The 25,343-nt window shown below is 46.1% G+C and overlaps 1 protein-coding gene and 1 long non-coding RNA gene across 5 annotated transcripts in view; one reads left to right on the forward strand and one right to left on the reverse strand.

The window, feature by feature from the left end:
• The first annotated feature begins 57 nt into the window (after window positions 1–57).
• On the forward strand, window positions 58–11,962 carry LOC140843662 (uncharacterized). The gene is made up of 3 exons (XR_012121631.1): window positions 58–478; window positions 10,825–11,100; window positions 11,823–11,962. It is a non-coding gene; the product is annotated as an uncharacterized lncRNA (long non-coding RNA).
• A 3,848-nt stretch (window positions 11,963–15,810) lies between these two features.
• The window catches only part of SULT4A1 (sulfotransferase family 4A member 1), a 31,767-nt gene continuing 22,234 nt past the window's right edge, over window positions 15,811–25,343 (reverse strand). The window contains exons 5-9 of one of the 4 annotated variants that reach the window (XR_005058155.2): window positions 24,987–25,081; window positions 20,102–20,240; window positions 18,869–18,937; window positions 18,617–18,749; window positions 15,811–17,378 (exon numbers count right to left, since the gene is read on the reverse strand). Coding sequence is in view for 2 of the 4 variants with exons in the window: in XM_037006815.2 (XP_036862710.1) it covers window positions 17,266–17,378; window positions 20,102–20,240; window positions 24,987–25,081 (347 nt within the window). In the remaining 2 variants the exon portion in view is untranslated. The other 3 variants (XR_012121633.1, XM_037006815.2, XM_073213996.1) reach the window with 3 other exon arrangements.

Below are 25,343 nucleotides of genomic sequence, written 5' to 3' on the forward strand. Positions count from 1 at the left end.
ACCGCTGTGAACCGCGTGGTGTGCGGGAAGCCAGCCCCCTCCAGGGAAGCAGACTCCTCACGCGTACAAAACACGCGTGCCCACTGGGGCGGCGTCGGCGTGAAGGGACGACCGCATTAAAGCCCCCACCGCATGCTGCGGCCTTCCCAAGCGTTAGCGCCTTTGGCGCGTGTGATTGCCGCGTTCTTGGGCGGGTCGAGGCCGAGCGCCCGAGAAGGCGGGGCCAGCCAGCCTTGCCCGCCCTGGACCCGCGCCACATCGGGCGTCGCCAGGAGAGCTGCTTGCTACCCACCCTCAGGCCGAACGGAGGCTCAGTGAGTCCTGCGGACGGTACCGCTGCCATCGGCCGTTGTCGCCGGCCCTGAGGGGCCACTTCCCTTTGCCAGGCACCCGTCACAGCACTTTGCTTGTCATGTGACCTTCCCTGTCTTTGCGACTGGCCCGTGAGGCAGATGCTGTGATTGCCCCCACTTGATAGGTAAGGAACTGAGGCACAGAGAGGGTGTTTTGTGCAAGGAAGCGCGACGAGGCAATGGCAGAACCAGAACCGGAGCCCAGGCAGGCAGGGCCCCTAGTCCGAGCTGAGGAACCCCCTCCTCCGTCTCTGTCAACAGAAGGGGCAGGGCCCTGCTGAGGGACGGATGGCCTCCGGGCCCTGCGGGGCAGTCTGACCACATGTCGCGGGCACCTGGTTTCCCGACTCGCGAGTCCTGTCGCCTCTGCTCCCTCCTCGCACCTGCCACGCCATTACCTCTTCACCCCTCAGATCACACTGAGAAGACGGATCCCTAGGAAGGCAGCACCCATGTTGTCCCGCAACCACTTTGGCGGCCTTCTCTTCTTTTGCTCTTGTTCCAAGAAATGAAGGGTGGCTTTTCACAGAGGCCCACCCCTCTTGTGTCCTGAATCCCATCCCAACGCTTGGGTTTTATTGATCACACCAGCAGTTCTCAAAAGCGTGGTCTGGGAACCCATGGGGGTTCTCAATACCATTTCCATGGCCATGTTACCTAACAAGGCCCAACTTGGGTCCACCCACCCAGCAAAGCAAGCCAAACACTGACACTAGTGCACAAATTCCTGAGCTCCCTGCTGGGTTACAAGCAGGGGTTTTTAAGGGCAAACTTGGGGGGCTCAGGGTGCCTGATCAGTTTGCGTACATTCTTCTGATTGAGCAGTGGTGGGGACTCAGTCAATGGTCCAGAGCCTCTGCTTGTAGCCAGCTGTAGTCCACCTGTTGTTTCTGCAAAAAAATCTCAAGAATACACATGTTAAGAGTTTATCTGCACCTTTTGAGGGGGAACAAAGGGTCCTGTGTTAATTTATATTTACTGAGTTCGCTTTACCTTGTTTAGGCAACCTGCCCCTTTCCCAAGTGAATCCCAAGCTGCTAGGGTTTCATCAGCACCCCACTGAGGCACTCCAGCTCCTCCTGGATTTGTTAATGAGAAGTGAGAGGCTTCTCCAAAGCCAGCACCACCTACCTGTTCAGTTTCAGTAACATTAGAATGTTCCTTGCCTTTTCACTCTTGTTCTCTCAGGAATGTACAGTAAGGTTTTCCAGAAGCCACGTGATGTGTGACACTACAACAGAATGAATACAGAGGAGATGGATAAGTCCAGCTGTCTCCTGTTTAGTCAGACATTAAAGATATGCAAAAATACATAACCACCTCTTTCCACTAACTGTTTCTGTTTTGAAAAGCATTAATTTTTCATTAAAAATGTTTATGCATAATGGGTTTATTACTGTGTTTCAATTAGTGAACAAATATTTAAATTTTTTATTAGTTTTGCTTTCTAATATGGTAAATATTGATAAGATACAACCCACAAAAACAAAATCTCTTTGGGATCCTCAACACTTCAAGAGTGTAAGTGGATTGTGAGGCCAGAATGTTTGATCCTGAGACGCAAGGGCTTAGGTCATTGCCTTTCTTATGACAGTCAACAGGCTCATTCATTCTCTCTCTCACCAGAGGTGTGGCTCTATTCCCTGGTCAATTTTCATAAATATTTCATCCATACTTGACTTTACCTTACTTGACCTCTCAATAACATTCAGCCCAGTTGATGGATCCTTCCTGCCTGAAACATGCTCTTACTGGCTCCTTTAATACCATACGGTGCTGGGCTTTGCCCTAAATCTCCAGCTACTCACTGCTCAGGCCCCGTTGGTGATCTCCCCCTCTGGATGGCCTTCGGACATTGCGGTCCTTGTGACTCTGACCTAGGCCATGCTCTTACACTGATCACCAGTGTTTACCCCTCCACTGGTATACATATCGGGACCACTCAGATCTCAGCCATCCACATAGCCCTTGATCCACCGACCTCATTCTGACCCATGGCAATAAATGGCACCCCTCCATCTAGGACACCTTGTTGCTATCCCTTAATGATCCTTGCTTCATCCCCCACATCTAGTCCTTCAGCAAGTCTTCTTGGTTCCAGTGCCAGAATATGTACGTTGTAATCTCATTCATCCGCTCTCTCCAGCCTCACCAACTAGTACTTCCCTGCCTTAGGAGGAAACATGGGCCGAGCCTTTATTGTGGTTTCTGAAGTAAAGGCAAGCCAGGATCACTAGACTAGCACTGGATCCTTGGAATAATTTCAGAAAGTCCTTTACTATCTAGGAATCTGCTCACCCTGGGAGAGGGACAGTTGGCTCCCGCATTAGCAAGGCCCGCAAGATGTCAAAGCATCAGGAAATTAAGAAAATACAAAACATGAGAAATGCATATCTATCCATGCATCTGTTGACAAGCACTTAGGTTGTTTCTACCTCTTAGCTACTATCAATAATGCTGATGTGAACACTGGCGTACAAGTGTCTGAATCCCTCTTGTCCATTCTTTTGAGTATGTATCTGGGAGTGGAATTGCTGGGTCGTGTGGTAATTCTAAGTTTAACTCTGAGGAATCACTGAACTGCTTTCCACCGTGGCTGCAGCATTTACATTCCCATCAACAACGTAAGAGGGTTACAGTTTCCCACATCCTCACCATTTGTTATTTTCTGGTTTGGGGGTTTGTTTTTGTTACAGTTACTGCCATCCTGGTAGTGTGAAATGGTATCTTGTTATGGTTTTAACATGCATTTCCCTAATAACTAATGATATTGAGAATCTTTTCATGTGCTTATTGGCCATTTGTACGTCATCTTTGGAGAAATGTCTGTTCAAGTCATTTGCCTATTTTTTTAATTAGGCTGCTTGGCTTTTTGTTGAGTTATGGGAGTTCTTTATATACTCCAAATATTAAACTCTTATCAGTTATATGACTTACAAATACTTTCCCTCATTCTGTGGGTTTTCTTTTTACTCTCTTGATGGTGTCTTTTGATGTGCAGAAGTCTACAATTGTAATGAAATACATTCTTTTTAAAATTCCTTTTCTATATATCAAACTAAAAAGGCATCAGTAGAACAAAAGGCATCCTACAGTATGGGAGAATATATTCATAAATGACATACCCAATAAGTGGTTGACATCCAAAATATATAAAGAGCTCATGCACCTCAACAAACAATAAGCAAATAATCCAATTAAAAAATGGGCACAGGATCTGAACAGACACTTCTCCAAAGAAGAAATTCAGATGGCCAACAGGCACATGAAAAGATGCTCCACATTGCTAATCATCAGAGAAATGCAAATTAAAACCACAATGACATATCTCACACCAGTTAGGATGTGGAATTGCTGGGTCATGTGGTAATTCTAAGTTTAACTCTGTAGTCCACCTGTTGTTTCTGCAAAAAAATATCAAGAATACACGTGTTAAGAGTTTATCTGCACCTTTTGAGGGGGAACAAAGGGTCCTGTGTTAATTTATATTTACTGAGTTTGCTTTACCTTGTTAAGGCAACCTGCCCCTTTCCCAAAAGATAAAACAACAACAAATGTTGGTGAAAGGGGAACCTCCTACACTGCTGCTGGGAATGTGAATTAGTTCAACCATTGTGGAAAGCAGTATGGAGGTTCCTCAAAAAACTGAAAAGAGAAATACCATTTGACCCAGGACTTCCACTCCTAGGAATTTACCCTAAGAATGCAGGAGCCCAGTTTCAAAAAGACAGATGCACCCCTATGTTTATCGCAGCACTATTTACAATAGCCAAGAAATGGAAGCAACCTAAATGTCCATCGGTAGATGAATGGATAAAGAAGATGTGGTACATATACACAATGGAATATTATTCAGTCATAAGAAGAAAACAAATCCTACCATTTGCAACAACATGGATGGAGCTAGAGGGTATTATGTTCAGTGAAATAAGCCAGGCGGAGAAAGACAAGTACCAAATGATTTCACTCATCTGTGGAGTATAAGAACAAAGAAAAACTGAAGGAACAAAACAGCAGCAGAATCACAGAACCCACAAATGGACTAACAGTTACCAAAGGGAAAGGGACTGGGGAGGATGAGTGGGAAGGGAGGGATATGGGTGGGGAAAAAGAAAGGGCATTACAATTAGCATGTATAATGTGGGGGGGTAAGGGGCAGGCTCTACAACGCAGACAAGACAAGTAGTGATTTTACAGCATCTTACTACGCTGATGGACAGTGACTGTGAAGGGGTATGTGGGGGGGACTTGGTGAAGGGGGGAGCCTAGTAAACATAATGTTCTTCATGTAATTGTAGATTAATGATACCAAAAAATAAAAATAAAAAAAATAATTAAACCCAAATATGATATTTGATACCAGTCCATACCTAGGGACATTTATACACACTGGAAAATACCTGAAAATGAATTGTAGACTGTCTAGTTTAGCCTTTCATTTCAGGGAGGAAAACTTTTATTTGGCACTTATATAGGCTCACACCCTCTGAAAAGGGGCTTTCAGGGACTTATCAAAACAGAACTGAGCACAAATACAGTTGTGTAAATACGCAGGTGTGCACATCTCTCCAGTGAATCCATTCTTTAAAGCCTTAAATGATTTAGAAGTGAACAGGGTGTGTTTCATGCACAGGCTTCTCCATGAGGTACTCTGTTCTCTAATTGTTTTTACATGTGAGGAACATTCTCACCTGCCATCTTCTTGATTGTCCCTGGGGTCTTAGTGAAAAGAGAAGGCTCTGGAGACTGGGGGCCAATACTTCTTATCAAGAGCACCAATCCTGGAATTTAAACAGGTGGAGAGAGTGTAGACAAGAATAAGCTGAAGATGTAGTCAGAGAAAGCAGCAGGGGGAAGGGCAGAAACACTGGCCTGGCGTTCAGAAGGCCTGGCTTCAGTCCCAGCCTCACCTGCCACTGATCTGCCATCAGCCCTAGGATGTCATTTCTGTTTATACATATATGTATTATATGTAAAATACATACATATGTATTATCTGTTTATGTATCTATATATGTATATATGTGTCTACATTTATACATATATGCTATCACCTATAAAAATTTGTACCTCCACAAGCTTAGCACCTAAAGTAAATACAAATGAGGGAAAATAAACACCTTTAATCAAACATTAAAAAAAAAAGACATGCATCCCTATGTTTATTGCAGCACTGTTTACAATAGCCAAGAAATGGTAGGAACCTAAGTGTCCATCAGTAGATGAATGGATAAAGAAGATGTGGTACATATACATAATGGAATATTATTCAACCATAAGAGGAAAACAAATCCTACCATTTGCAGCAACGTGGAGCTAGAGAATATTATGCTCAGTGAAACAAGCCAGGCAGAGAAAGACAAATACTGAGTGATTTCACTCATATGTGGAGCATAAGAACAAAGCAAAAACTGAAGGAACAAAACAGCAGCGGACTCACAGAACCCAAGAATGGACTAACAGTTACCAAAGGGAAAGGGACTGGGTCGGGGGTGGGAAGGGAGGGAGAAGGGGAATAAGGGGCATTACCACAAGCACACATAATATAGGGGGGCACAGGGAAGGCAGTATAACACAGAGAAGACAAGCAGTGACTCTATAGCATCTTACTGCACTGATGGGCAGTGACTGTAATGGGGTATGTGGGGGGGACTTGATAATGGGGGGAATCTAGTAACCACAATGTTGCTCATGTAATTATATATTAATGATACGAAAAAAAAAACTAAGAAATATATTTCAAAAAAAATTCCCTTTCTAATTGTGTTGCTACTTTATAGGAATACAATTGATTCTGTATGCTGACTTCATCTCCAGTGATTTTCATTTATTAATTCTAATTAATAATAAGCTTCTTTTGTATTTTCAACTTAAACAATTTTGTGACCTGCAAATAATGGAGTTTTATTTCTTCTTTTCCAATGCTTACATTTTAGATCTTTTTCTTGGTTTGTTGCATGGACTAGGCTCCCCAGCATAGTGCTGAATGGTAGTAGTGATCAGACATCTTTGTCTGGTTTTCATACTTTCAGTATTTCGCCATTGAATGTGCTGTTTGCTTGGATTTTGATTTGTTTGTAGGTATACATCAGACTTCACAAGTTTTTTAGTCCTAGTTCACTAAGAATTTTTATTTTAAACAGATGTCGAATTTTATCATTTTTCTACATTTATTGAAATGATCCCATGGTTATTCTCCTTTATTCTGTTAACATGGTGAATTTTTGATGTTGCAACTACTTTGAATTCCTGGAATAACTTTTTTTTCTATATCACTGGATTAAATTAACTAATATTTTGTTTAGGATATGTATTTATTTTCTAGACACCCAAAGTTTTATTGGACACCCACGGCCATGCTCGTTCATTTATGTCTGGCCTGTGGCTGCTTTCGCACTACAGTGGCAGCGCTGAGGTTGAATAGTTACAACAGAGACTGAGACCCACAAAGCCTAAAATGTTTACTGTCTGGCCCTTTGCAAACAAAGTTTGCCAGTCTTTGGTCATTTTTGTGGGAGAGGTTAACCAGTAATTTCCCTTTTTTGTAACACCCTCAGATTTCATACTGAGCTTATAGTTTTCTCAGAATAAGTTGGGAGTGCTTCCATTTCTTCAGTTCCCCCAGAGTTTGTGAAATGTTTGTGTCTGTTTTCTTTAGATATTTGGGGAAATTCACTGGTGAGTTTTTTGGTCCTGGATTTTTCTTCATGAGAGGTTTTTAATAATTGATTATAGTTGTATATTAATTATAAGACTACTAGGATTTTCTATTCTTCTGGTGTCTTAGTAAATTGTGTTCTCCAAAAAATTTGTCTACTTCATATTAACTGTCAGAGTTACTGCCCTAACGTCGTGTATAATGTCCTCTTACTGCAGTGTCTGTTGGGTCCAGGGTGAGCAACCATCTTGTTTGCCAGGGATCAGAGGGATTCCCTGGGACACGGGTCTTTCAGCACTGTAACTGGAACAGTCCAGCAAACTGGACAGTGGGTCACCCTAGTTGGATCCATGGTGATATCTCACCTTTCTTTCCTGTTAGTGGTTTATCAGTTTTATTAGAGTTTTCAAAGAAATCTGTTATTCATTTTCATGCCTTTGAGTTCTGCTCTTCATTACTCCTTCCTTCTTTCTTTCGGATGTAATTTGCTCTCCTTTTCCTAGCATCCTGATATGAATATTTACATTATTGTTTGTTAGCCTTTCTTCTTTTCTAAGACATGTGTTTAAGGCTATAAATTCCCCTGTAGGCATGGTTGTAGCTGCATCTTTCTCTGATATGAAAGATTTTCATTAGCATTCAATTCAAAATCTTGTTCAAATTTCCACTGCAATGTCTTTTTGGACCCACAGTAATATAGAACTATATTAATTTCCAAACATTTGGGCATTTTCTAGATATGTAGTTTGTTGTTGATTTCTAGCTCTGATCCACTGTGATCAGAGAACATAAAGTAAGATTTCAGTTTGCTGACATTTTTTGAGACTTTATGGCCTCACCATATGTCAATTTTGGTAAATGTTCTATGTGCACTTGAAAATAATATATATTTTGCTCATTAGCATTGAAGTTGTTGGTTTTTAAAATTAGGTTAGGTTTATTCTGTTGTTGAAATTTTCCATTTCTCTACTAATTTTGTTGTTGCTGTTTGTTTTTTCAGTTTCCAAGAGAGATGGCACTATAAATTGTATTTAGTGTGGGTCCTCTAGCAATTAATTGATTCAGTTTCTGTTTATCTGAAAATGCATTTATTTATTCACCTTCATTTATAAAGGATGTATTTCCTAAGGACAGAACTCCAGATTTTCAGTTGTTTTTGTTCAGCATCTTAAAGATGCGATTTATTTATGTCCTGGCTTCCATTATTTCTGTTGCAGAATGTGGCATAATCGTTATTCTTTAGAAAGTAATGTGTCTTTCTTTTCTCTTGAAGTTTTTAAGATGTGCCTAGGTGTGGTTTTCCTTGTTTTCATCCTGTTTGGTTTTTGTAGTAAGTCTTGATTCTGTGTCTTAATGTCTTTCGTCAGATTGGAACTTCCTCAGCCAGTATTTCTTCAAATACTGCTCTGCCACATTTTCTCTTCTCCCTCTGAGCCACAAGAACCTATTCATATAACATCTGGACAGTTGTTTTTAAAAGTACATTCTGTGGCTCTTGGTAATCTCCAGGATTATCTTACTATTGTTTTTTAAAGAAGACCCATTTAAAATAACCTCTAACATGTCCAACGCCAAAAAGTATTATGACATGGCATTAGGAATTTACTAAATCTGTGTTAACTTGTCTCTTGCTTACCCTCTCTCCAATTCCATCAGGTGTCCTCTTGTTCAGAACCAGCCACAGTTGAGGCAATCTGTTGTTCAAACTAAAGTAACAGAGATAACAAGGTGCCACGCGAGAGTCTTTGTGAGGATTCTAGTTTTTAGTAACGCTTTTCTGAGGAAGATTTCCTGGCTAAAATTTGACTGTGTGAGCAGACATTCTAATAGAGACTTAAATAAGTGTCTTTTGAACGGACCTGAACTCAACAGTGAAGCATGTGGGGATTGGGTCAACGTAGCCAAGAATCAGGAAACTCAGAAACTTTGCTCACATCCTTGAACACAAAGACGATTTTTCTGTGTGTTAAAATGGCTAATTAGGTCACTCAGTCTTGAAATTTTGTCATGTGGTTCTTTTTATTGTTGTTTTCTTAAGAGCATCTTCACTCTGTTTTTTCTGCTCCTGGAAATTTTTCACTCCTGGAAAGTGAGTAAACTTTTATACAGGACTTTAATACAAGAACCTAAATTCACCTCACTTGTTTACTGTCCTGATGAGCCCATACAGCCTAGTAGATTGTATGTGATCTTTGTCCAAACAGACCAGAGTTCTGTAACGTGACAGTGGCCCCAAGGAGGAGTCATAAGAGGAGATTGTCGTCTTCCTTGACCGTAACTTCCGAAGAACCCCGATGGGTCCCTCTGATGCCCCATAGTGGGTCTACTTTCAACAAGGCTGAACCTATTACCTTGTCCAAGATACAACTCAGCATCACTTAAACCAGGAACACTCACTGCCCAAGAAACTGTTACAGTCTCTCCTATTCACACCTGTTGCAGGGACCTGCTGCTCAGAACCTCTGATGCCAATGTACAGAAGCGAAACATGGGAAGTCGTGAGAAAGTGCTTTTGCACTTAGGACACCCAGCAGACAGCTCACTCCCTCGGTGATCAGGGAGAGGCTCAGGATCATGGGGAGCCACGTGGCAAGTCCTCTGTCCCTCTCTAGGCTTTGAGTGCTCATAGCTATGTTTTTACCACAGTTCTGTACACCCAGGAGACTGGGCTCTAAGGCCAAGCCTCTGATTATTTCACAGTGATCAATAATGGTGTTATGAATGGAAGCTACGCCTTCAAGTGGAGAAATAAACAGCAGGAATCAGTTAGGCCCCAAGAAGTTACATAGTGTTGTCCACCTTGTCTGTTCACAAGGAAGAGCGAACGCATGACATGGATACATAGTGCATCTAAATGCAAGCCAGGAGCGTCCCTGGGAAATCTGCGAGGAGAGATTTCTCTGTGCTGTCCTTATGGCTGCCTTATAAAATGGAGACAGTCCTTGGGAGTAAAAAAAAAAAATTAAAAATAAATGAGTTATAAGTAGCTCTTTGGGAAAAGCCACTGTGGTTATTTTTTCTTTTACTAAAATAGATGCTTTCTCTCTCAGATATTTACCTTGAGAAATGATGCAGCTGCTCATGTTAGTTCAATCAGCCAGAAAGTAAATTGCACATTTTAAACAGTCAGTACAAATAATTGATTATCATTTGTAAAGGGGGCCATTATTGTACCTACTTTAGGATCACACACGGAGAGGCTATAACAGGCTCAGTATAACACCTTAGCATGTTTCCATTCCCCTTTGGTGGGCTCATATACTCTTAAGCTCTTAATTTCCTTTAATCGTTAATGGTTTGTCTCGTTTCTAGGAAACAGGAATCAAAATCCATTTATCTTGCTTCTGAATAAGATTCCATAGTGTAGAACACGGTATTTAGAATTTTAATGAGTCCTGCCCTCTGAACATTATATTACAGCAATCTTAGACAAATGGCCCACTCTCTGGATTAAAGAAACAGTTAGAAAATAACAATTTCATGTTCCATACACCTGGGCAACTAGCAAACCCCTGACAATTACAAGTCATTCTCCTTGCTAAGAGCCGGGATCTTGCAACAGCTTGTAATTAGTGCTGTTTAGCATTTAATTTGCCTTTAGTTAGGTAGCAAGCATGCATTGATCACCTGATAGGAATGGAGCCCTGTGCTAAGCACAGGGTGGGGACAAAGTGATGAATGAGGCAATTTCAACTTAGAGTCGACTTGGGGCTAAAAATAAGTACTTGGAAAGGAAACTTCAAAGCAGTTACAAAATGTTTTCTTAACCAACTTAAACCAATATACTATTATAGGGAATTATTGCTCTTTCAGAATTCAAGGTGCTAACTCCCAGCCTGTGCCGTCCTAAGGAGAAGAGTACCTGTTGCCGCATCTCGCCTCATGGTGAGAATGGGGACACAGCAGTCACTTACTCTCTGGGCTGAGGAAGGTTCTGGCCTTCCCCTCCGGAGAGCCCCAAGTGTGGTTGAGACCCAGGAACGAGAGAGCCACCAGCCACTGAAAATCAGTCTGACTGCTGTAACTGGCAACCCTCCTAAGGTCTTTCGTAAAACTGGACGCCTGCGTACCCAGAGGATGGCAGCATCAGTGAGTGAAGATTAACTCATGACAACCTCCTGAAGGTTGAGTTTTAAGGCCAGCTTGATGCAGATGGTGGACATAAATTGGTGCACATAGAAACAGGAGAGGTGGCTTTCTAAAAGGGCAAAATGGTCCAGCAAAGTTGGGGAACAGAGCATTGGGTATGTAGGTCAGGGCCACAGCGTGAGCACGGTGGCCAGGCCAGAGAGGGCGCATGTGGCAATAAATGCTGTGCTTGCAGAGTCTGAGCCTGTAGAGGTGACCAGGGAAGGCTGGATTCAGCAGACAGTGGGAACATTCCAGGCATGGACACTTCACTGACTGACCACCTCTTACGAGTTAACTTCTTGGCAACCAGGAGAAAGCCATGGCCCCGCCTCAAGCAGCAGATGGTCACCGGGCCCAAGTGGTGTGGTGAGAGGCCAAGTGGCGGCCCCCCAGCCCCAGCGGAGGTGGGAGTGGGAGGGCCACGCCGGGTTCTCGGAGTAGGACCGTGCCTGTACTGAGCTGAAAGCCTAGATCAGCATGATCCAGGCAGAGGGAACAGCCTGAGTGGGCACAGAGGCCTAAATGGCCCAGTTCTTGGGCAGAATGAGATGGGCTCCAAACTACTGCATCAGGGAAAGAGTTGTTTTTCCTAGAAATCTTATAAAACTATGGATTATAAAGGGGAGAACTGAGAGGCAGGAACACTAAAGGGATAAAAGATTATAACCATTCCACTTCAGTTTTCAGAGGACGCGTGAACCTGAGGAACGCATCTTGCTGGCTCTGCAGGGACGGCCTTGTCAGAGTATTCTGAGACTTCCATTTCCAGCTGGTGCCCAACACCGTGGGTATATGTAAAGATGACAACTTTAAAGAGGAGAAAAGGCATTTTCTGGTTGATTTTTGTATTTTAAACACAGTTAGCATTCTCTGGTTTTTAAGGAGTGCTTTTAATAGAGCACAGATTCCTTCCGTCAGTGGTGAGGGGACAGATTTAAGGACTGCAGCTCAGACATCCGGTGCCAACTAGCTTATAGGGATCCAAGTGAGAATCAAATTGTCATTTGATGTCTAGATTTGGCAAAGGCTCAGCATGCCTTGGAGATGGTGGTTGTGGGCCCAAGCTGTGTGACAGGTGCTTCTGTGACTAATTCTTTTTGCCCTTGCTGGCAGAGTCCGTCGCCAGCTAAAAATTCACAGCCTTCTCAGTTTATCAGCATCTCTTGGGTTCGGTCGATGGGCAGTTTGACCATTTAAGAGTCACAGAACGTTCAAGTTAGGCAGAATTTCAAGACACCTGGTCTTAGACTTCTTCATTAGATGAAAAGGGGCTTCCCTGTAATCCCACCAATAACAGCAGAGCTGGAATTGGAACCCGGCACCTGACTCGTTTTAGTGGATCCTCTCTCCTCCCACCTGACGGACCCCTCTCTGGCCCCTGCCCTATCTGTATCCCAGCTCGGGCCTGCTGCTTACATCCGGCTGCCACCTTGCTGTCCTGGAAGCGGCCTCTCCTTGCTCCAAACCTCCATAGTGTGGGCCCTGTGCAGCATGCTCTTTGCTCCCGTCGCTGAGGTGTGCGTGTGAATGGGCCCCAGCAGTGCCCCACTGGAGGTACCAGGAAGCTTGCCCAGCTATGCACTGGTGACTGCGCGCAGGGGAAGCCTTAGGGACCATCTACCACAGAGCGTCCTCTGACATATGTAAGGACTGAGGCAGAGGGAGGGCAGGTGGCTTGCCCGAGTCCCAGCCAACCTCTTTCCATATGCATCTGGGCCATAAATGAGAGCAGAATCTCAAGGGAAGGGAACATAATAGCGGGAGCTAAGTTTGAAGGGGAGAGCTGACCGGAATTGTGTCTCCAGGATCCAGCAAAGGGCATCAGAGTAGATGCTTGATAAACGCCCGGTGACATGGGGAAGGCAGAGGGGGAGGGATGGGGTGTGTGCCCAGGGAGAGACCTGAGTTCTACAAGCATGTGTCCCTGGGCTTTGGGGTAGAGGGCGAAGGGCACCAGAGACACAGTCCGCCTCATGGTTGCTCCTAGATGGGGGAAGCCAGTGACATGTCAGGAAGGACATTCTAGAACATGAGTGACAAGGCAGGTAACGCTGACAGTAAAGCAACAGCCTTGTGGAAGGTGGGGCCCAGACACGTTATGGTGGGTCAGGCAGGGGTACAGTAGCTCAGCCTGGTTCTCTTTGGGGAGAGACAGCCCCGAAGGCTGGGTCAGGAGCAGTGCACAGAAGGCAGTGTATGGTTGTCAGGAAAAATGACATCACCCTAACAAGGAAAGATGCCACTCACTCAGCAATTATTAGGTGCTGTTTATATGCCAAATGTCAACCTAGCAAAAGACTGACTCAGCACAGTCCTGCTTCCAGTGTTATCAGAGGAAGTAGGCAGGCAGAAGAGGCCAGCCCGAGCTGAAAATGCTCCTTCTGCAACTATGAGAGCGTGCAGGGCTGGGGCCAACTACAGGAGGAGACTGTTGGTGCAGAGCAGTGGATGCCCGGGGACCCCCTCCCCCCATCTACAGACAGCAGGCATCCCGCTCAGAAAGGCAGCCAATCATCTCACACTGGGGACCTCCCAGGACAGGACAGCCTGTCTTCCCTGCAGTGCTGAGGACATCAGAGGCGGGGAGGGACTTCAATTGCGCACTGAGGCTGTACTGCAACTTGGCCACTAGGGGGCATTAGCTGTGGTGCTGGGTTCAAAGGACACATTTTGTGAATTTTGTGCTTTCAAAGCCACTACACTCTCGTTATGACCATCATCCTATGAAGTGAGTGTGGATGAAGATGATCTCCACTGTGTAAATCTGACACTGGGTCAGAGAATTAAGTGATTTAACTGCTTAGGTGGGAGGGCCTGGTCCTCTTTCAGAAGAGGAAACTGGGCATGTGGAGGGAAAACTTCAAATGCCAGTCAGAGCTGTGAAGAGGGCACGGAGGCTGCCTTGTGAGGAGCTACAGCTCAACCCTGGGGGTAAACTCCTATGCTGTCCCCAAAATACTTTTTGGAATCTTACTGATTATGAAGTCCATGGACCAGGCAATCACAAACTCACACTCAAGGACCCTGATGTCCAGGAATCCTATGGTAATTTTGTAAAATAAGTAATCTGCCTGGGCCTCTCTCACCTTCTCTGTCTGCCCAGATGGGCCTCAGCCCCACACGCCCTACTCAAAGCTCACCTGCACCCTGCTGCCACCGCCCCATCCGAGTAGTGCATTCCCTAAGCCACTGCACATGTAGGCTTCACAGCTCCTTTTCCTTATTGTCCCCATCTTAGCTCCAAGTGTACAAGGCAGGAACTGGTGATAATACTCAGTCCCCAGCACACAGTGCCCACGAATGTTCAGAACCAGACTGTTCAGCCAGAAAGAACCCTGGAGAGGTTCTAATGCAGTCCCCACCCAAAATGTGGACTGAATGAATCACACAGCCAGGGAAGGTGCCCCTTTACCCTCAGCCCCACAATCTATTCACAGCCAGGAGAGCTTTCAGAAATGCAAGCCAGGTAGCCGTTACTGGACCACACCCTCCTGGGGCTTCCTATTTCCCATATACATAATCATGTATGATGCATGTACGTATGTACATATCCAAAATCTCATGATCCGTGAGGCCCTCTGTGCATGGCTTCCCCTGCAAACACCAGCTTCCCCGGGCTGCTCAGCACACACCCTCTCCTTCCCACGCTCTCCTGTTCCCGGGACCCCCCCGATGGCTACCCCTCTTAGGCTTGCCCTTGTCTGGGTCAAGCAGTGTCTCCCAGCTGGCCTCCCCCGATCCTGTTGTCCCCGGGTCCCTTGTAATCCTGAGCCCGAAGGCACCTCAGGCTTTGTGATGGTGACCTTGCCTTCCAACTGGAGTGTCTACACCACAGAAATGGGGGGCCTTCAGTGACTCACCACTGAATCCAGTGCCAACAGCGCCTGGCGCAAGGTAGGTGCTCGTGTTTACTGAGTCCATAAAATGGGTGATGTGTGAAGTATCACTGAGCAGAGCCAGAGGAGACACTTAATAAATTAGCACCATGAATATACTATATGGCACTGCCCACCTCTTGATTAACAAACTATTTTCTACTTTATTGTAGGTGATTAATAAATGATTTGGGGAGCAGACACTCTGGCCATAGCAGACTAGATATCCCATTAACTAACCTGGGGCCTAGAGGTCTAGGGTAGTTCTGGATTCAAGGTCAATTCTGGGATTTCACCTGAGACCTAAAGGAACTAGTCCATTTGAAGAGACGTGATTCTCCAGAAAGCCCGAGTTTTTTTCTGGTAACAAAAACATCCTGGATTTCCTTCCACAAGGAATCGGGAAGCGAGAACTTGGAATCCATAGCCATGAAGTGCGGTCCGCCAGGTCAGTCCCTGCTACCCCACCATGTGCCATTTTGAAAATGGGACCTTCCAAGACAATCCCGACACACCTGGATTCCTAGATGCACCAAAACCTCCCCGTGTTCTTCTTTTTCCCCACCCTTCTATTTCAGCTTATAAAAGATACCAAAAACAGATGGATAAATAGTGAGAACTCAGCCCTTGGGATGTTGAGCTGAAGGTGAACAGCCAGACTCCACATGGGCCTGTGAAGCCCCGCAGTCAGCCCCGGGGACCAGCTGACAGCTGGCTCACAGTCCCGCTGCCCTGCGCCAGAGGGGACCAAGCGGGGCCCCATCTCCACCTGTGAGCACACGTTGACACAAGGCATGGGTCATGTCTTTATTAAAGATGCAAGCAAGCACAGAAGTATCGCGTGGTGCTCAGTCATATCCATACAGTACTAAAAATAGAAAAATAGAAAAGAAATTTCACAGGAAGCAGCCTCCCTCAGATACACAGAAAAGGTCTGCCAAGCCCACCATGCAATGCCATGGACCACCTGCCCTATTCAAGCTGCTCTCCTTTGCAAATCAAACAGAAGCATATGTCTGCTTTTCAAAGCCAGCAACACAGAACCGAGACCCCTTACACAGTAGTCACCCCTCCAGCCACCACCTTGGGCACTTCCCAGCCACATAAATACCACGACAACACCATGGCAGCATTACACAAACTGGTGCCCGTCCCCTGCTACCTGACCGTCAACACCAAACGTGAGCCTGGTGATGAAGCTGGTGGTGGGACAAAAGATGCCACCTCTGGGCCCTCAGTCATACTGAGATACGGCACAGAGACAAAGGCAAGACTGCCACCCGGTATGAGGGAAACGGGGCGTTACGATTGCAAAATGGTTGTCCCATGGCTGAGAGCCTCAGGTACAGATGGAACAAAGTGAATGACAGATAAAGTTTTAGAAATTTACTATTAAGCATCTGCTCACCAGCATAAGTAGATTTCTGCTTCAGGGAACAAAAGTTAAAACTGCAGAATGAAAGCCAAATCCGGAGCATGTTCAGTCTCTGCAGCGGGCTCTCCAGGGGCTGCGTTAGACTCCCACCTGCTGGCCTCGCTGGGCAGGTGCCCTCAGGGGGTGGCTGCCGGCTCCTCTGTATGGGCCTACGGAGCTGCCTGCAGGGCATCAAGCGAGGGGCATCCTCTCCGAAAAGGCCCTCCTGGCCAGTTTCTGCTTTGCTTCAGGAAGGTGACAACAAGCCGAACTCCATCAGAAGGTTCCCCACACCCAGCTCACCCTTTGTCCCCACCCCACCTCGGAGCCAGGTGAGAACTGAATGGCTCTGCCTTACAGAGCAAAACTACAAAAATAAAAAGAGTCAACCCTGAGATCTTTCTACCATTTGGGTGTGGCTCACTCCTGAGTCCCCTCGGAAATGAACTCCTTTATTTGGTTTACTGACATTTATTTAGATTTCCAGTGAAAAGCTCTATAAAGTACAATAAATAATGTGGGGTCGTAAAAGGTTTGACATCCTGGTTGCTTATGTTACAGACTGTGTACTTCTGATACAGGCCATCAGCACTGCAACCTTTATGATATTTGCAATCAGACATGTAGACTTCCAACCTCAAAGGCGAGAGACGCTGCTCTGGACTGGAACACCCCCACCTCTTCCCAGCTCTCTGCTGTCGCACCCCCACCCCCACCCCCTGTGTTTACACTGCTTCCAGAGTGTGTCCAGCAAATAACAAATGAGTGCCTAAGGGACGTGTAGCTCGTGGAGGGTCTGGGCACTGTGAGCATGCAAGTTCACTGTCCCTGTCATTATAAATGAAAGTCAAACGTGAGGTCGCACTTTCCCATCTTCTGTTTATACACCAAATCGAACTTCTCGTTCATGGAGACAGTGAAGATGTCCTTCCACAGCCCAACTCTTCCTGAAACAAATAAGAACAGAATGTGCTGAATTCACTGGCTGAAGGCCAGCTACCAAACCAAAGGAAGCCTTGGAAATGGACCCGCAGGGTTCCAAATCCATTCCTGAACCCCCCTGAACTTGGCCTACGGGGCAGGGCAGGCCATCTGAACTACACGACTGAACTTGCTTCCCTGCGGAGGGTCTTCCTGGTTCCCTCTCCCCACCAGGCTGAGCCCAGCACAGAAATGCAGAGCCAAGGCCAGGAGGAGCGCTGCCCTGTTCACGGTCGAATCCTCAGCCCTGGGCACACAGTGGGGAGTCACAACACCCCCAGCAGGCCATGTCTGCGGGATGATCGCTTGGTGCCAGGCAGACTTGGGCGCTCCATGATACCTACTCAAGACACCACAGCTCCACCAAAGCAGTGATTGCTTCTGGAGAATTTGAGAAGGTAAAAAAGGCAGAACATTTTGTAGGGTAGGAAGCCTTCTGACGGGGTCAGGGTGATGATTTTGAGAAGACTGCCTGGCAACCTCAGGGAGGAATTTAAAGGGAATGAATAGTCGCAGTGAAAGGAGCCTTCAGACTGGACGCCAAATGGCACTGTGGCAGGGACTCCCCAACTCAACACCCACATGAGTCACGGCGAGGCCTCTTCCTGCCCAGTGTGCAGCAGCACAGGGCCTGCCGGCGAATGCGCAGGCCCGGGCCACCCATTCCTTTGTGAGGCTTCGGGGAAAATGAGAGCTCAGAGTGACCCTGAAAGCCGCTCAGCCCACTTTCCTTGTCAACCCTGAGATCTTCCGCAGGTCCAGAAGACCGTGAAGATGGCAGGAGTGGGGACCCTGGAGCAGCCATCGTGCTGCCGAGCGACCGCCTCAGGGACTCAGAGGCTCGTCTAGGCTCTTTTCACCATCAGCATCTCTGAGGTCAGAGCTCTGACCGTCTCTGGCAAACATCCCTTATTAGCTCCATTATTAACACTTGTCCTTGTCCTGGCAGGACCCCAGAGATGAAAGTGCAACCCTGCAAATGCTGAGCCATTATCTCCAACACGACAGGATTTTCTCTTTGGTAATAAAACATTATATGTCAGTGTTGGAGAGGAAAAGAAACGAGAAATTGTTTTTGCTACCCTCTAATGATACCGAAGGGATAAAATTAGAAGCTTCTAGACTAACCACACTATAAATACATTTTTCCATGATTATTTTCCTTAGCTGAGGCAGCTGAGAGCTCATCAAAGGAGTCACCCACCTGGTTTAGGATTTGGAATCAAGACAGTGCAATTTATGCTGTGATATGAATCAAACTTAAGCAATGCAGCTGGCTACTCAAAGCCCTGCATTCTCACCAACGCAAGGAGGTCTTCTGAGCAAAGAGCAATGTGCTAAAAGAAAACAAAATCAAACTGAAATAAAGGAAAACCAAGGTAAACAATGATGAAGCAAAAGCAAACACATCAGAAGGAGCACATGGGCACACGGCATGTTCTCGACACTTCCTTACCATGCAAAGGAACCAAAAGGGGTATTTCGGAGGTCACATCCAAGGATAACAAAAACACAGAAAGCAAAACTAAAAAAGAGCAAATAAATTTTAAGTAACAAATATTTGTGAAGATGCAGCCAGGAAATAAATCACAAGGTATTTGATTTTGGTTGTCTTCCTCCTGGGAGAGACAACTGCTCTGTCTTTACAGGGAGGCACTTGCCCTTGACCTTCACAACAGCCCGTTAGCCAAACAGCAGCCATGATCTGCCCCTTAAGGAGGAAGAACAGAACTAGAGAAGCTCAAAGGCCTAACTTAAGGCCCGCCCTGGGGCACAGCGTGGCTGTGGTGGGAGCCCAGCTCTTCTCTCGCCAGCCCAGAGTGTCTGCGTATCTGAGACATGGTGCAGGATCAACCAGAATCTCTGGACCCTTCCCTCTTGTCATCTGGGGAGGCTCCAAAGGCATATAGCTAGGAACCAACTTCAGGTCTACACCCCAAAGACCGGAAGCAATTCATACTTACCAGGACGGTGGCTTATATGGCCACAGCCACCACCACGGGGCTCAGGGGATTTACTGCCTGCGTTCTCCACATCAAGCAGCTTCAAATATCATGAGTGTTTAAGGACAGAGAGCAACCCCGGCGGACCTGTAGAGGGTTTCCTGGAATAGCTTCGCCACCCCAAAGTGCTTCATGCCCAGGAAACATCTCTCACCACCAGGACGAGTGCTCGCTTCCCTGTGTGCAGCCGTCAGGCCGACCCCGGGAAGGCCTGCTCTCCGGCTCACACGCTTCGTTCCCCCAGGAGGAGCCAGCACCCACTGGGCTTCCTCACAGGAACTCTCTCCCACCCACCCCATTTAACTTTCCCCCAGCCAGCTGAAGGTTGAGGAATCCACCTGCACGCCTGAGCTTTTCACAGCCCCAAACCCACCCCTGAGATCTGCTCTGTGTGGCCATCTGGGAAGATGCCTGCTTGAAAACATCTCACCCACAAAGCCTGAAACGTTCCCAGCAATCAGGCCTGTGAACTAAAACACCATATGCACAGTTACAAGGCACATGTCTGCAGGAGGGCACCCCACTACCCCAGGAGCAGGCACGTCATTCTGGACTGCCTGCTTCCCCTAATACAGCAGAGGGCTCTGAGAAACGAGGTACAGGGCAGCTGCTTGAGGCAACGGCACTGGCGGGACGGGATGAGGACCCTGGGTCCCCAGGCAGAGGGAGTGTGGGCGGGTGCGTACCCCGACCCACAGGCAAGGCCTCGGCGTTGCAGCACTGGTCCACCAGCTGATGGCAGTGCTCAGTGAGGGCCTCCAGCTGGGCCTTGTCACAGGACACCCCCAGGAATCTGGCCAGCTGCTCCACCATCGTCATCAGGTCCTGGAAGACAAGAGCAGAGAGCAGAGGAGCCCTTTACTGACCATGGCTCTGGGCTGCACACCTACAAGGTGCTTTGTATACATGTACTGCCTTACCAAGTCCCGGAGACAAGCTTGAAATTGGCCGTAACTGGAAGTAAAATCCAGGTTAGGAAATTGGCCAAGGGCACTTGGCCTGCTAATGGCAGATCCAGAATTCAAACTCAGGCCCTCAGGGGAATTTGGATGCAGAATCGAAGTCTTAGTATCACTGTGGTCATTTTAAACAGCAACAAGAAGTAAAAACTCAATTTGGAAACTGTGTCAGGAGACAAACCAGCTCATTCTCTTCTTCTCCTTCCTTCCATGCCATCAGCTGGAACCTAGGCTGGCACTTGGGAGAGCAAGGAGAGCCCTGGGTACCCCAGACAGGCCCCAGGGCCCGCCCACCCCAAACAGGAGGAGTAGACCAACTACAGTAGTGAGATTGAATTAGAAATCAAAAAACTCCCAGAAAACAAAATACCAAGCCCAGATCCTCACAGGTGAATTCTACCAAACATTTAAAGAAGAGCTGACACCTCTTCTACTTAAGCTATTCCAAAAAAACTGAAGAGTATTTGAAGAGCTTCCAAATTCATTCTTTGAGTACAGCATCACCCTGGTACCAAATGTCAAGAACACTACAAAATACAATCACAGATCAATATCCCTGATGAACATAGATGCAAAAATCCTCAACAAAATACAGCAAACCAAATAAAAAAATATATTGAAAAGATCATTCATCACAATCAAGTAGATTTATCCCAGGGATGCAAGGATGGTTCAGTATCCATAAATCAACCAATGTGATACACCACAATAACAAAAGGAAGGATGAAAACCACATGATCATCTCAACAGATGCTGAAAAAGCACGTGACCAAGGTCAACATCCATTCATGATAAAATTCTCAACAAAGCGGGTATAGAGGACACATAATAAAAGCCATATATGCCAAAACCACAGCTGACATCATCTCAGTGGTGAAAAGCTGAAAGCTCTTTCTCTAAGATCAGGAAAAAGACAATGATGCCCACTCTCACTACTCTTATTCAACATAGTCCTAGCAGTCCTAGCCACAGCAATCAGACAAGAAAAAGAAATCAAAAGCATCCAAACAGGTAAGGAAGAAGTAAAATGGTTACTATTTGCAGATGACATGATAATATACATATAGAAGACTCGAAAGCCTCCACCAAAAAAACTATCAGAGTTAATCAATAAATTCACTAAAGTCACAGGATATAAAATCCAGAAATGTTGCATTCCTATATAAAAATAATGAGCTGGCAGTAAAAGAAATTAACAATCCCATTTATAGTCTCACCAAAAAATATAGAATACTAGGAACAAACCTAACCAAGGAGGTGAAAGACCTGTACCCTGAAAACTATAAAACACTGATGAAAGAAAGTGAAAACAATACGGATAATTGGAAAGCTATTTCATGCTCATGGATAGGAAGAATATTGTTAAAATGGCTATACTGCCCAAAGCAATCTACAGATTCAATTTAATCCCGATCAAAATACCAATGGCATTTTTCAATGGGCTAGAGCAAATAATCCTAAAGTTTGTATGGAACCACAAAAGATCCTGAATAGCTAAAGCAATCTTCAGAAAGAAGAACAAAGCTGGAGGCATCACACTTCCTAATTTCAAACTGTACTACAAAAAGCTATAGTAATCAAAACAGTATGGTACTGGCGCAAGAACAGATACATGGACCAATGGAACTAGAATAGAGAGTCCATAAATGAACTCACACTTATATGGTCAATTAAAATATGATAAAAGAGGCAAGACCATACAATGGGGAAGAGACAGTCTCTTCAATAAATGGTGTTGGGAAAACTGGACAGCTATACGCAAAAGAATGAAACTGGATTATTGTTTTATACCATACACAAAAATTCAAAATGGATTAAAGACCTAAATATGAGACATGAAACCATAAAACTACTAGAAGAAAACACAGGCAATAAACTCTTGAACATCAACATCAGAACTTTTTTTCTGGGCATGTCTCCCCAGGCAGGAAAACAAAAGCAAAAATAAGTGGGACTACATCAAACTAAAAAGCTTCTGCACAGCATAGAAAACCAGCAAAATGAAAAGGCAACCCACAATATAGGAGAATACCTTTGCAAACAATGTATCTGATAAGGGGCTAATATCCCAAATGCATAAAGAACTCATATAACTCTACACCAAAAAGACAAATAATCTGATTAAAAAATGGGCAGAGGACCTGAATAAATAATTTTCTAAGTAAGACAGATAGTCAACAGACAGATGAAAAGATGCTCAATAATCATTAATGAAATGCAAATTAAAACTACAATGAGATACCACCTCACACAAGAAATAAACTGCTGGCAAGGACGTGGAGAAAAGGGAACCCTCGTACACTGCTAGCGGTGCAGCCACTATGGAAAGTAGTATGGCGGTTTCTCAATAAACAAAAAATAGCAATACCACATAACCCAGCAATCCCACTTCTGGAAATCTACTCCCACCCCCAAAAAAATCATTAATTCAAGAAGATACAGGCACCCCTATGTTTATTCCAGCACTAATTTACAGTAGCCAAGATATGGAAGCAACCCAAGGGTCCGTCCATCAATAGATAAACAGGTAAAGACATGGTACATATACACAATGGAATATTACTCAGCCATAAAAAAGAATGAAATCTTGTCATTTGGGACAACATGGATGGGCCTAAAGGTTATTACGCTAAGTGAAGTTAAGTCAGAGGAAGAGGAATAACACAGGGTTTCACTTATCTGTGGGTCTGAAAAACAAAACAAACGAAACAGAAATAGACTCATGAACACAGAGAACAGACAGCTGGTTACTATGGGGGCAGGGGAAGAATGGGTGAAATAGGTGAAGGGGATAAAGAGGCACAAATTTCAAATTATAAAATAATTTAGTTATAGGGATGGAAGTATAGCATGGGGATATAGCTCATAATATTGTAATACTTTTGTATGGTAACTATACCTATCATGGTGAACATGTAGTAATGCATATAACTGATCAATCACCAAGTTGTTCATCTAAAACCAATATAATATTGTATATAAACTATATTTCAATGATAAATACAAATTTTTTAAAATTCCAAGCAAATCAGCATATTAAACCCTCTGACCAGTCCTGCAATAAACCTATTTAATTTCTTGATACATTTCCCAAACTATAAGAGAGAAAAGGTTCTGTGAAAGCGGGTGTAGGCATCGGTCCTCTCTGGATCCCCACAGTAATCACCAGTGGGCTCTGCGCCCTGTCCTTCGAGCTGCCTCCCCGACTAGGGGCTCCCACAGGGCAGGGGTGCAGCGCCCAGCTGCTAGTCCAGTGCGTGTGGCCTGGCCAGGGCCGGGTGGGCAGCAGATGTTAGAACATGCAAAACACCGAGAAGAGCCCCGCCCACCCGCCCTGCCACTCGGTGTATCCACTTAAAAGAAGAAACAGGGCAGGCGGGCGAGATTAAAGACACCTGGCCCTCAGGGGAGACATCACAAGAAGAGGGACACAGCTGGCCTGTCAACACAGACTGCTGGAGCAGCCAACAGAACCCAAACGGACCACACAGCAGCTCAGAGAGGAGGGCAGATGGCCAGCGAGGAAGAAGGCAGAGGGAGGGCCCATGGCTGTTGAGAAATCTCGCAGGGCTAGTGCAGGATCTGTGGCGCCTGCTCATGGGTGCGGCCCACCTGCAGTGAGGGGGTGAGAACGAAGAACCCCCAGGCTGACCACATGAGGCGGGGGCAGCTGGAGTGCCAGGCGCTGTCAGCCCACACTGAGATGGGGACACTCTGGGCCTGTCCGCACTCCCGACAACTGATGATGTAGCCTCAGGGCTAATTTTTTAGAGTAAAATGTAAACAATGTAAATTCCTAAAAATGTGACGAGCAGTTAGTTAACCTCTTATGGATGCCAGACCATCACGGAGGCTTCTGAACAAAGAATAAACACGTGTCAAATACCAGTTAGAACCTTGCCTGTAGTAGGAATGCCATTTAGTCACTTTGGCCAGGGCAACATTCTTCCCCAGATGTCCACGCAGGTCACTCCCTCACTATGGGGTGGAAGAACACCCCCCTCCAGTGTCTGTATCCTCCTGTAGCGCACCCAATGCCTCCCAGCGCTCCCAAGGGCATAGGCGAGGCGAGGCCCCACTTTAAGCACCCCATCCTGGTCCAGCCTGCCACGGTCATTCAGCAACCATCTAATGCCCCCTTCCTTCTCCACACTCCCTGCCAGGCACTCAGAAAACCTGTCACATGAATTGATTCACTACAAAGAGCAATTTGAGAATTGCCACTCTAAGTAAGGCACACAAGCTGATGAGAAATGCAGACTCTGCCTTCGGCCCTGAGCTGGCCACCTGGGGAGAGGGTGCCAGGGGGCAGGCAGCAGGGTGAGTCTGGCTGTTGCTACACTTCTACTGTTAAGGCAGAAAAACAACGAACAGGGCTTTCTAAAGCACTGCATACCACCCAAACTGCCCTTGGGGCTGGGCTGGGGCAGGGCAGGGCCCCAGCTGTGCCAGCACTGGATCTCTGGGCACACTCAGAACTTCTGAGGCCCACCTTCCCCCCTGAAGCCTGGGTCTGGCAGAGGCCAGGCTGAGTCACACCCACGGCGACACTCCAGGGAGAGCGGGCCACAGGGAGGGCCCGGGCCCTGGACACTGCCTCCTGGGCACTCACCCGGTGCATGTCTTCATACTTGAGGAAAAGCACGTTCGAGTCCATGCGGTGCTCCCAGAACTCCTGCACATGCTCAAACCAGGAGCCGTAGCCTACTGCGGAGACAAGGGGACAGGTGAGTCACATGGTCTTGGAGGAAACGTGCACACAAGGGGTGGCCTCACTCCCTGCCTTCTGGAAGACTCCCCTCCTACTGCCCTGTGATTCGGGAGGGAAGAACAAACTCTCAGCCTGCGGGCAACACCACAGAAGAGCCCCTTCTGAAGCCCACCTTCCCTGGCTTTGTGTACAAGTCTCTCCTGCCAGCAGTCCTCAGCCCTCCCCACCCTCAGGCCACCTGGAAGACCTGACCGTGGG

Source organism: Manis javanica, chromosome 10 (genome assembly GCF_040802235.1).
Source record: "Manis javanica isolate MJ-LG chromosome 10, MJ_LKY, whole genome shotgun sequence".
In the NCBI taxonomy this organism is placed as follows: domain Eukaryota; kingdom Metazoa; phylum Chordata; class Mammalia; order Pholidota; family Manidae; genus Manis; species Manis javanica.